The sequence below is a fragment of the Pongo pygmaeus genome, chromosome 18 (assembly GCF_028885625.2).
Source record: "Pongo pygmaeus isolate AG05252 chromosome 18, NHGRI_mPonPyg2-v2.0_pri, whole genome shotgun sequence".
NCBI lineage: Eukaryota > Metazoa > Chordata > Mammalia > Primates > Hominidae > Pongo > Pongo pygmaeus.
This window is the reverse complement of record NC_072391.2, coordinates 45120481-45132582: the sequence shown is the minus strand read 5'-3', so window position 1 is coordinate 45132582 and position 12102 is coordinate 45120481. Positions and strand designations below refer to the sequence as shown.

The window sequence follows — 12102 nt, the reverse complement described above, 5'->3', positions numbered from 1 at the left end:
GTGAACCAGACAGGAGTGGTTGTCTATATAGAGAGCCTATCAGCCAGCCTCTTTGTGGGCCCCCTTCTCACACCTGGAGCCTCTCTGGGTTCTGCTCTTTAAACTCTAGCATGTTCTGCTTCCATTTTATCAAAAGGCTTTCATCCTCTTTCCATCTTGCAGAAATTTGTAGCTTATTCACTGCTATCTCTTCTCAATCCCCTTACTGTTAAAGGTCTATTCTTTATGGAAAATTTCTCTGATATCATTTAAATGGTATTTTGGGAAGGAGAAACAAAAATATATTCTCTGTACTCTCTCTTAAGTGGGGAAAAACGAATTTTCCTTGGGTAACCAGTTTCCTGTATTGATAGATGTCTTCATTTGTTGTTGTCTAGTAAAATATCAAACAGATGATGTTGAACAGTTTCCCTTAATTGGTCCAAGTAAAACAGCTTTCTCTAACTAAGGTCATGCTTTTGGGCAATATTATCAGCTTTCCATGAGATTGTTTTCAAACATTCCTGTAAGGTCGTGCACAGCATTGAGATCTGTGGGAACACTTGTTCTCCAGCTGGCTCTGTGGCTTCACTGAGCATTAGCCCCCTTTGGAGAACACAGAATCAAAATGACAGCACTCCACTTGAGACTAGAGAAGGCTTCCTAGATGGATGAGAAATTGGCACGAAATCCCACAGAAGAGAAAGTGAATGCAAAGTGACATCATATCACATCACGTAGGAGAATAAGCACTTCCTGGGGCCAGCACTATGCCTTTGTGGGCATCCTAAACCTGGGAGGGCTGCCGTGGCCTTGGGAGCTGATACTCTTGCATTTAGCAAAAGATGTATATGCCCTTCTCAAGGACAGGGTTCATTCATTCACTCACCAGATATCCCCTGAGCACCCACCATGAGCCAGGAACTGTACTAGTGGCTGTGGAATCAGCAGTCAGCAGTCTGGACAAGTCCTGCCCTCATTCTAGTGGGCAGCTGGAATAAATGAGGGGCAAGTAAATAGATGAGAAGCTCAGAAGGTGTTTAAATGTTAGGAAGACAACGAGTGGAGGAATGTGGCTCTCGGAAGGGGAAGCAACATTTCATACAACAGCCAGAGGAGGCCTCTGCTGGGAGGTGGCTTCCAAGCTGAGACCTGAAGGATAAAGAACCAGCCAAGGAAGACTGGAAGAAAGAGTGCCTCAGGGAAGGGCTCAGCGGTAGGCATGATCCTGGCATGTTTGAGGATCTGAGAAGCCCGCATGGCTTGAGCAAGGTGGTATGAGGTGCCGGCAGAGTAGAATACGTAGAGCTTTGTAAGCCAGGAGCAGGGTATTACCTGTATTCCAAGACTGGGTTTCTCAACCGTGGCACTGTGGGCTTTGGGGCTGGATAATCCTTTTGGTGAGGGGCTGTTCTGTGCACGGTAGGATGTTCAGCAGCCTCCCTGGCTCTGCCCATGAGACGCTAGTATTATGTCCCTCCCGCCAGGTTGTGACAACCCAACCTGTCTCTAGACATTGCCAAATGTTCTCTGTGGGGCAGGTTGAGAGCCATTGCTCTAAAGAAGTGGAAACTGCTGAACTGTATTAAGCAGGGAGGCCTGCTGAGGGGCTCTCAGAGGGTCTGCACCCATAGCGCTCTCCACGTCATGCCTGCTCGCATCCCCTGCCTCTTTGCTGCTAAGACCGCTTGCTTCTTACTAGAGCATTCTTATCCCGAGTTTGACTGGTGGACTTCTTATCATAAATGCCTCAGCTCACACAGTCCTCTGGAACCCCCTATCTAAGGTAACTCTCCAGCCCCGGCCCCTCTCCCACATCAACCTGCTTTCAGGACATTCTTGTCACTCCCGCAGTGGCCTTGTGCACCATCCCCGCCAGTCCACTAGAATGGAAGCTGCTTGAGTGCAGGGATCTTGTCTATAACCTTCAACCCTGGAAACCGGCGTCCCAACCAGTACCTGGCCCATGGCTACTGCTCAGTCAATGAAGTTCGCTAATGCATGAGATGGCCCTGCCTCTATCCCACTTGGTGACAAATGCTAGGGCTGCTCCACCCTTCCAGGGCAGGCTGGAGGTTCCGGGCATTCTCACACCCAGAAGCAAGTGCAGCAATGACTGAGGGAGTTAGTGGCTATGTACCCCCGTGTACCCTGGCTTCCTTGCCCCGGCACGGGACAGTTCCGAGGTGTGCTCCATTCAGTGTCCCAGAGCTCCAAGACCAGCTGGACTCTCAGTTGCCCACAGTGGTAACGTCTCACAAACACACCTGGGATGGGCGGCCTCTCTTCCCCTGCTCACTCCTCCATCCCCTCCTGGTACAATCTGGGTTCATCGCCTATGTTCATTTGTGAAGGCTGCTGTGACAAATTACATGCTTGCAGGCTTCAAACAAGAGAAAGGTATTCTTTCACTGTTATGGAGTCAGACATCCGCACTCAAGGTGTTGGCTGGGCCAGCTTCCCTCCGGAGGCTCGGGAGAATCTTTCTTCTCTCTTCCAGCTTCTGTGGCTGCTGGCCATCCCTGGCATCTCTTGTCTTGTAGCTGCATCACTCCAGTCTCTGCCTCTGCCTTCACGTCCCCTTCTCCTCGGTGACTTCTCCTCTGTCTCTTATAATGACACTTATCACTGGACTTAGGACCCACCCAGGTGATCCAGGATGATATCAAGATCCTTACTAACACCTGCAAAGATCCTCTCTCCAAATGAGAGAGCATTGGCAGGTTCCAGGGATTAGGAAATGGACACATCTTTTAGGGGTGGGGACACCATTCAACCTGCCCTAATATACTTCTTGCAGTGAAATCTGGGGGTTGGCTTTTGGGAGATCTAGGCCTAAGGTGGGTGACCTTAGCAAGCCACATGCCCCAGTCTGAGCCTTGACTTTCTCATTACTATAGCAAGGAGACAGGCTTGATGGTTTTCTGGTCTCTTATGGTGATATGGTTTTCAGTTGTTTTTTGAGCAAGGGGCTAGGGGAGGGCTGCTCTGAGATGCAAGACCCTGCCAGGTGGCAGCAAGGGGCCGATACCCAGCAGTTCTGCAGCTCCCAGGGAGAATTCCCACCACTCAAAGAGGCATGTGATCAAGTGGTTCTGTGGGGAGATGATTCTCACCATCTGGAGTGCCAGGGAAAAATATAATTACCATTTGTTTCTAAATACAAAGGAAGTGTTTAAAGGCAAAACACCCCAACAGGAATATCTTTACTTCTGGGCTCTTGGCTGGGAAGGCAGGCCTCCTGTTTGTGCTGTCTTGCGCGAGGCAGGGGAGGGATCATTCACCAGGGCTGCCTCCTGAACGGGGAGCTGCAGAACCCGAAGGAGGAAGGGGCTCTAACTGCGGCTGCTCGCTCCTTTTCAACAGCTGAGCGGACTGCTCCAAGTGTGCGTGCGAACGGGAACAGAGACGCAAGCCAAATTCACCTCCGTGGAGCTTCTCAGGGAATACATTTCGGTAAGAAATTACTGCATCAAACAGGAGGGACAAGTTAATTTTGGCAGGACTTGGGCAAATACTGGATCTTTTTAGATGCGAAAGGGGTCTTTTTAAAAAACCGAAATCGGGCCGGGCATGGTGGCTTACGCCTATAATCCCAGCACTTTGGGAGGCCGAGGCGGGCAGATCACCTGAGGTCAAGAGTTTGAGACCAGCCTGGCCAACATGGTGAAACCCTGTCTCCACTAAAAATACAAAAATTAGCCAGGCATGGTGGCGAGCGGTGGTAATCCCCGTTACTTGGGAGGCTGAGGCAGGCGAATCACTAGAGCCCAGGAGGTGGAGGTTTCAGTGAATCGAGATTGCGCCATTGCCCTCCAGTCAGGACAACAAGAGTAAAACTCCGTCTCAAAAATCAAAAACAACAGCAACGACAAAAAACCCAAAATCAGACGAGTCATCCCTCTTCCTAAAACCTGTATTTACACTACATTCTAAAGTCCTTGTTGTTGAATGTGAGGTTCTTTTTAACAAGGTTTCCTTAACGGCTGTTTTGATACACAGAAAAATACAATTCAGTGGTTTACTTTGGTTTCTAAAAATTAATATTTTGCCAGGCTCAGTGGCTCACGCCTGTAATCTCAACACTTTTGGAGACCGAGGCAGGAGGAATGCTTGAAGCCAGGAGTTTGAGACCAGACTGTGCAGCATAGTGAGACCCTGTCTCTACACACACAAAAAAAGTTAAAATTTGCCACGTGTGGTGGCCTGCACCTATAGTCCTAGCTACTGAGGAGGTTAAGGAGGGAGGGTCACTTGGGCCCAGGAGTTTGAGGCTGCAGTAAGCTATGATGATGCCATTGCACTCCAGCCTGTGCAGCAGAGCTAGACCCTGACTCTAACATTTTTTAAGTTAAAAATTATTATTAGATTGATTAAAGTCATAAGTTGAAAAAATAGAAGCTTAGTCTAACTCTTCTTTAAAAGCTTTTATATCCAACTTACAAATCTTGCTATTCTTTTAAAAGAAGTCTAGCCAATTCTAGCAATCACATTTAGGTGCCTTTGAAGAGTGTTTGGCTCCATTTACAAACTTAGTTAAACACTTTAAAACATTTTAAACTGCATTTTAAAATTTAATACATTCAATTTGTTTTTTAAGTAACTCAATGATCTGATTTAATAACAAACCTTCTTGAGTTTGTATAAATTTAATAAATTACACTTATAAATATAGTAAGCTTTAAGTTTTCATGACAGTATCAATGCTATAAACAGTAAACTTTTAACTTAAAATCATATTTAAATCAATTATTCAATTATACATTTTAAATTAGAATCACAAGCCCAAGTTCTGTTAATATATTGTGAATACTTGAAACACCAAGTGTGCAGATTTCTTAAACTAAAAATATTACTGTTACAGTTTTATTTCTCTAAAATATTTTTATTCCTAATTCTAAATCTTCTAGGGGTTAAAAATACTCAGTCCTTAATAATACAGGTATTTTCTCAGCTAAATGAGGTTGCTTATTGACCAGAGATTTGGGCTGGTCAGCCATCCTGATGGGGCACACGGGATCCCTATTTCCAGCTGTTTACACAGAGGTGACTTAAGAGAAGGGGCTGCTCTTGTGAGGAAGCCAAGCTGCCCGGCTCCTTAATTAGACCTTGCATTTCTTGGACTCTTAGGAGACTGAAATTTTTTTTTTTTTCATGTATGTCTAAAGACCTCTGAACTTGACATCCTGCATTCTTATCATCTTTCTACTTCCAGCATAATGATGATTCTTGCAGATCTTGAAATTAAATCTGGTTGAGTTCTGCAAACTCAAAGCTATGTCTGGCCTTGTCATACAGCTTCAGGGCTACACTTCTGACATTTTCCCAGGCCCACAAGCCCAGTATGTGCTTCCCCTTGTGTATTCCTTTAAGTCATCCATCCCTCTATTCGCTAAGCTCCAGCCACATGACTTTTCTTTCCATTCCTCAAATTGCCCAAGCTCATTCTGGCCCCAGGGCCTTTTTACTAGCTGTTCCCCCAACCTGGAGGGCTCTGGACTTGATTCTCTTGTAGCTGGCATCCTCCCAGCACTCCAGCCCTCAGGTCCAATGTCACATAGGTGCCTTCCTCAAACCTCAAGTACTTTTACTCTCCTACCCACCTTGCCCAACACACAAATCACATTCTGTATCCTATTGCAATACTCTGTTTTATTGTCATCATTTTAAATTTTTTTTCTTGTTTATTATCTGACATCCCCACTGGAACGTGCGTTTCTAGAATTAAGGGTCATTATTGGTTTCTTTCACCACCATGAATAGCAGCAGTACCTGAAACTGTGTGAATCAATGAATGAATTAGTTAAATAAATGAAAAAACAAATGGCTATTCACTGGTCATTGGTTATTCTCCTTTACAGACCTGTGTTCCTGAATGCACTCATCCCCTCAAAGTGGGGACCTGTCCCAAGGACTGGCCCAGCCATGGGGAGATCACCTTCAGAGACTATCAGATGAGATACAGAGACAACACCCCGCTTGTTCTCGACAGCCTGAACTTGAACATACAAAGTGGGCAGACAGTCGGGATTGTTGGAAGAACAGGTTCCGGTGAGGACAAGCTCTGCTTTTGTTTCTTTCAGGTTGTTTTCTTTGGATTTCCACTGGATGTCCTAGTTAAGTCACACCAGAGAGTGATGTGTATGTGTGTCAGATTGGCTGTTATTTCCCTCAAATCTCTTTACGGTAAATTAGGATTTCAGGTTGAATGGGTGTGTAGAGATGGACGCAAACACATCAGTTTTTGAATTAATTAAATGACAATCATCCTAGTGCAACGGGCTCCAGAGATGAGTTGTGTGCTAAGGGCCCCTGCAAGGATGGGCAGGTTAACTGTGTCAGGGCAGCCCATCCCTCCACCCCCACCCTGGTGAAGACACTTTCTGTCTACACCATCATCCTTATGGACACATTTGCATTGCATTAAAAATCCCACTGACTAAATGCTTGGATATGATGGAAGCACAAACTGATGTTTGATTTGTTGTTCTTGCTTTTATGGTTCCCAGGAAAGTCATCCTTAGGAATGGCTTTGTTTCGTCTGGTGGAGCCAGCCAGTGGCACAATCTTTATTGATGAGGTGGATATCTGCACTCTCAGCTTGGAAGACCTCAGAACCAAGCTGACCGTGATCCCACAGGATCCTGTCCTGTTTGTAGGTACAGTAAGGTAGCTGTTTTTAATCATTGTGCATTTCTATTTTTGGAGAGCGAAATCAGACTGACCAAGAACTTTGTGATGTCCCCAGGGCAAGGCTGGCCTGGAGCTGTTCTGTCTGAGGGAAGCAGTATCCCAGGGGGGCTCACAAGCACTGCTGGTCCCTGTTTCTGCATCCAGCCTTGGGAGGAGCCAGGGCCTGGGGTCTGAGCATTACTTGTGTTTTATAAACACATTATTAATGAACAAGATGCTTCTATATTCATTCATACACTGAGAAGATATTCCAGTGGCTCTGGACAGCCCTAGTTTATGCCTGTGTCCCAGCATCCCATCAGGTTTAGCAGTGGCCACTCTGAAAAGTGTCCCAGTTTGCACAATAAAATAAATAGTTACCCCATGTATATAGCTATCCATTGCAAAGTGCATTCATTTATTTCCACACCTAAGTGAACAGAAGCTATTTCAAGCACAAGAACAGTAGGGCTGCAGCTTCTATGGGGCTCCAGATCTGATATCAAGGCACAAGGGGAAAGGCAGTTTCTCAGTTAGCCAGTGCAGTGGCTCTCTCTGTAATGAGAGGAACATTTCTCCCATAGAGCACCAGATGAAGTAGGGTAACTGTATTTACTGTATTTAGAGTTCATTGTTTGAAAAATGCATTCTGCCTCTTGAAACAGTAGATTTACATTCTGCGTCTGAGCTGCTCAGCACCCTGTGAGGCCCTAGGAGCTGCCGATGCATGGAGTGGCAGATTTGGGTTGCTTACTCTCTCTCTTTCTCTGCCAAGAATTTTTATCAGTTCAAACCCACTCTGCTACTCAGGGCTGCTGAGAGGCCCAGGTGTGTCTTTCTGAGCACCTTGCTCAGAGCTGCCTCTTGGCAGGGTTTCACCTGTCATTGCCTGCCTCAGTGGTCTCTGCTCCATCGCAGAGTTGTGGGCCCTTGGTCTCGTATTTTGTGGACCACTGTCCTGTACTGAGCACTATTTTTGGAGCACAAGGTCATCACATGCCACCTCCTACCCTCCTCCACATGCTACAGAAAACCTGCTCCCCATCGATCCTCTTGTCCTTGGAAATCTGGCTCCCTGTCCTCTCCTCTCCTTCATTGCAGGTACAACTTGGATCCCTTTGAGAGTCACACCGACGAGATGCTCTGGCAGGTTCTGGAGAGAACATTCATGAGAGACACAGTAGGTCTCTGGGGCTGTTGAGGAGGAGTTTGTTTCCCAGCACCACTGCCCTAGATTCCTGGCCTACATTTAAATTTGACAAGCACCTAGGCCAGTACTTAGCCAGGTTTATTTGTGGACACCACGTAAGTCAGTAGAACATAATCCTTAGTTACTCTTTCCTATTAAAAGCAACAATAGGGCTCTACAATGATCCAGTCAAGAGCACTACATGTATCATCTCACTTGGTCCTTACTACATGCTCTGAGGTTGGTACTCTTACCCCTAGTTTTAGAGATGAAGAAATTAAAGCTCAGGGAAGTAACATGCCCAGGCTAGTGAGTAGCAGGATGGAGACTTGAACTCAAGCGTATCTGGCTGTAGAGCAGGTGGAAGGCCCTGCTACTCTGCCAATGGCCTCATTTGCTTATCAGAACAGACAAGCCACAGAAAACGGGAGGGTGTGGAATGTTCTGGGAATGGCAAGTATGGCTGGTTGGAGAGGACCGGACCATCTGCGAGAGGGAACCCTGTCCTATAAGAGCTACAGCCCCAGCTGGAGTCAGCAGGTGAGCATGGCCACCTCTGCAGCCCAACGTGATATTTTTCCAGGACTTGGTACCAACGTGAGCATCTTCCAAGGCCACTTTGGCTTGTCACTCTGGATAAGTCAGACCCTGTCTTACCCTTGCTTAATGTCCAGAAAACTCTCCCATCCCATCTCTATTTGGTCCATGGAAACAGCAATCCAGAAAGCCGTTTCCACGTGTTTGTGTGCTCTCTGGGACTGCATCTGCATCATTTATTCTTTTGGTGAATTGTCTACAGGGTTCTATGAGTCATACTGTGATTTTAAATTATTAATGTCCGCCTACTCCCCGGTCTTTCCCTGGTGCCTGTTTGCAATATTGAAATGATTGTTGTTTTGCACTTTCTTTGCCACAGTAAAATAAAGCAAGCTGATGAATGCAAGAGAAGGGGGCAATCAATACAGACAGCATAGGACAATTTTATAGATCATCAGCACAAATGTGGCATTTTCTGTGTTTTATAGATAATGAAACTCCCAGAAAAATTACAGGCAGAAGTCACAGAAAATGGAGAAAACTTCTCAGTAGGGGAACGTCAGCTGCTTTGTGTGGCCCGAGCTCTTCTCCGTAATTCAAAGGTAAGAAAACACGGAAAATGGATTGGTCAAATTTTGGATATTTCCCGCAGTGCCACTCAATCCAGGAGGTAGTGCCACGTGTTTGTCTTTCAGCAAAGAGAGAGCAATTGAGCCATTTAAAAACCGATCACTTTTTCTTAAGACAAAGTTGTGAGGGATAAAAATTGAAAAGTAACAGCCATTTACAGCAAGAGCACCTTCCTCTCCCAGGCTTCCCCTGGGGAGGTCTCACTTAGATTTTCACTCTGCTCGCCTAAGTGGTTTGAGTTTGAAAAATCTGTCTCCCAACTTTCTCCCATTGTCTCTGAACAATTCTGAATCTGGATACACTGTCCCCAGGACGCTCAAGAGGGCCATCAGAATGCTAGGATATGGGAATTGTAGAATTTATACTTATTTTTCTTTGTGACTTAGCCACCCTTACTTACTGATTTCCAGGAAGGGATTGCTGTTGCTTTAGTAATGCCAGTCTCTGAAGCCTCATCAAAGGTGTGACCCATTGTGTGTATTCTCTAGATGTGCTAATGTCAGGGGAGAGGGACCGGCATGGATCTGATGCCTGCCGTGGCACTGCACGCTGCTAAGTGGTTTAAGTGTTGTCTCCATTTCCAGCTCATCAATAAGGCATAGCCCCCTTTCACCTACGAGGGAATAGAGCCTCAGGGAAGTTAAGTAACTTGGCCAGTCAAGCAGAGTCAGGGGTTAAGTTCAAGTGCTCTGATTTGCTAAATCAAATCCGTCCTGTGATCAGTGGAATAATGCACCCACCTCCCCAAAGATGTTGATGTCCTGATTTTTGGAACCTGTGAACATGTTCCTCCGAGACTTTTAATATATTAACTTACTTGGCAAAAGGGACTCTGCAGTTGCGATTAAGGATCTTGAGATGGGGAGATGATCCTAGATCTGGGTGGGCTGAGCGTATTCATATGGGGCTTTCCAAGGAGGAGGCAGAAGAGTCAAAAAGAGAGAAGGAGCTGTGATGCCAGGAGGGGCTGTGGGCCAAGGAATGCAAGTGGCCCAGAAACTGGAGAGGGCAAGGAAACAGAAAGAATGCAGCCTTGACAATACCTTGATTTTAGGATTTCTGACTTCTGGAACTAGAAGATAAATTTACACTGAGTCTCTAAGTTTGTGATCATTTGGTATGGAAGCAATATAGGGAATGAATGTAAGTGCTGCTGTGCTTCATGCCAACTCAGTTTAGCACAGTAGATAAAGCCTGTGCAGCCTGTCTCCCTATGAGTTTGTAGGGTTAGAATAAACCACTTAAAAAGAGAAGTAAAGGATATACAACCTTGACCCTCTAGCAAGTTCCTTTGGAAAGATGGAGGTGATGTGATGTGACTTTTATTTCACTCTTGTTCTTCTAATTTTTTTTTTTTTTGAGATGGATGTTTAGCTAATTACTTTTCATCTGTGGTCTTATTTTTCTTCTTCTTCTTCTTTTTAAAGTAAATAGAGCCAAGGCTATAAATTCCCCTCTCAGCGCACCTTTGGCTTAGTATGACCTTTACGATGTTCCCTCCTCGACAGATCATTCTCCTTGATGAAGCCACCGCCTCTATGGACTCCAAGACTGACACCCTGGTTCAGAACACCATCAAAGATGCCTTCAAAGGCTGCACTGTGCTGACCATCGCCCACCGCCTCAACACAGTTCTCAACTGCGATCATGTCCTGGTTATGGAAAATGGGAAGGTATAGGAAGCTCTTTTGGCTTCACCTCCCCAGAAAGTCCAGTGGTTTGAGCTTTACAGTGGGTAGATATTTTCTGATGATTTCAATTCTTCTTCTCTGACTTTCAGGTGATTGAGTTTGACAAGCCTGAAGTCCTTGCAGAGAAGCCAGATTCTGCATTTGCGATGTTACTAGCAGCAGAAGTCAGATTGTAGAGGTCCTGGCGGCTGATTCTAGAGGAGGAAGAGGCTCTGTGAGATGAGTAGGAGGGGTCTTCAGGAGGAGGGGCCGTCCTCTCTGCAGGCAGACCTGGTCTTCAGCCCCTCCCATCCACGGAGTGAGCTGGGGCTGAAGTTGTCCCCACTGCCATACTCAGTCCATGTCACCCCACTTGGTGGGCTTGGGGTTGGTTCTGGGTGGTGAACCGAGGCAGACCCAGCTAATGGATTAAAAAACTGCCCTTCACCTCCCAAATCCCCAAGGGTTCCTCATGTGTTTTCACCAAAACCACCCCAGTGCCTGAGATTGAAAATATTGTAACTTTCAGTAAGAAACCAGACACAATAAACAACATGGGAAAATGCCTTAGGATGGAGTTTGCAAGGTTTCCTTGCCCATTATCAGAGGGAAAAAGAGCAGAATTTTCTTCTCGTTTAACCCCACTCACTTCCATCTTGACTGGGTGACAAGTGGTAACGACACAGATTTGTAGCGCGAAAGATTGAATACACTGTTTGGCCAAAAATTTTTTTTTAAATCTTATTATATGTTTCAATTGATCTATTAGAATAACAAAGAAAACAAAATGCTGGAGTTTCTCTATAAATGACACTTTTATATCTTCTTTATTCATCATTAAAACGCAGTAGGAAATTACCCTGAAATGTTGCCTTGCAATTATTTCACTGAAGATATTCCAATTTATGTACTATTTCTTCTCATAGACCCTTGTTGCTGTCTCCCTTCACTCAGTAATGAACCTTCACAGTCACTTACCAAATAAAAAGCTTTCTCTCCAACCTTGAGGCTGGTTCTGATGGAAGCAGTAAAGATGTATTCCCAGCAGCCCCAGGAGTGAGCGCTGCTAACTCATGGTGACATTTAGGAAAAAAAAATTTGTAGAAAATCCAGCAAGCTCTTGTGTAGTAGCCGCCAAGGGGCATGCCGGGAGTTCTGGCTGTTTCTCATTCATCAGGAATGAAGGCCCCATGAGGTTCCCTGGGCCTGCTTTCTAGGCCCCAGGCTGAGCTCTAAATACAGCTCAGGGCAGTGTGGTCAGCAAAGCTTCCAGACCACAACCCCCCACCCCACTCCCCTTCTAAGTGTTGGTCACGTACTTGCTTCCCCAGACGTGGAAGAAGGAGTGCCTGGCACCTGGGAGCACTCGGGAAACACTTGTGGCAGCCGTGAATGACAACATCTAATGAACTCACTCAAACACAG

The 12102-nt window shown here is 45.8% G+C and overlaps 1 protein-coding gene across 1 annotated transcript in view; it reads left to right on the top strand.

The window, feature by feature from the left end:
* The window catches only part of ABCC12 (ATP binding cassette subfamily C member 12), a 72855-nt gene extending 61179 nt beyond the window's left edge, over nt 1-11676 (top strand). Inside the window, exons 25-31 of the mRNA XM_063654369.1 lie at nt 3346-3435; nt 5841-6030; nt 6489-6648; nt 7753-7831; nt 8866-8979; nt 10516-10680; nt 10788-11676. Coding sequence (XP_063510439.1) covers nt 3346-3435; nt 5841-6030; nt 6489-6648; nt 7753-7831; nt 8866-8979; nt 10516-10680; nt 10788-10874 — 885 coding nt within the window. The 3' untranslated portion in view covers nt 10875-11676. The remainder of the gene's footprint in view (nt 1-3345; nt 3436-5840; nt 6031-6488; nt 6649-7752; nt 7832-8865; nt 8980-10515; nt 10681-10787) is intronic.
* Nucleotides 11677-12102: the final 426 nt, after the last annotated feature.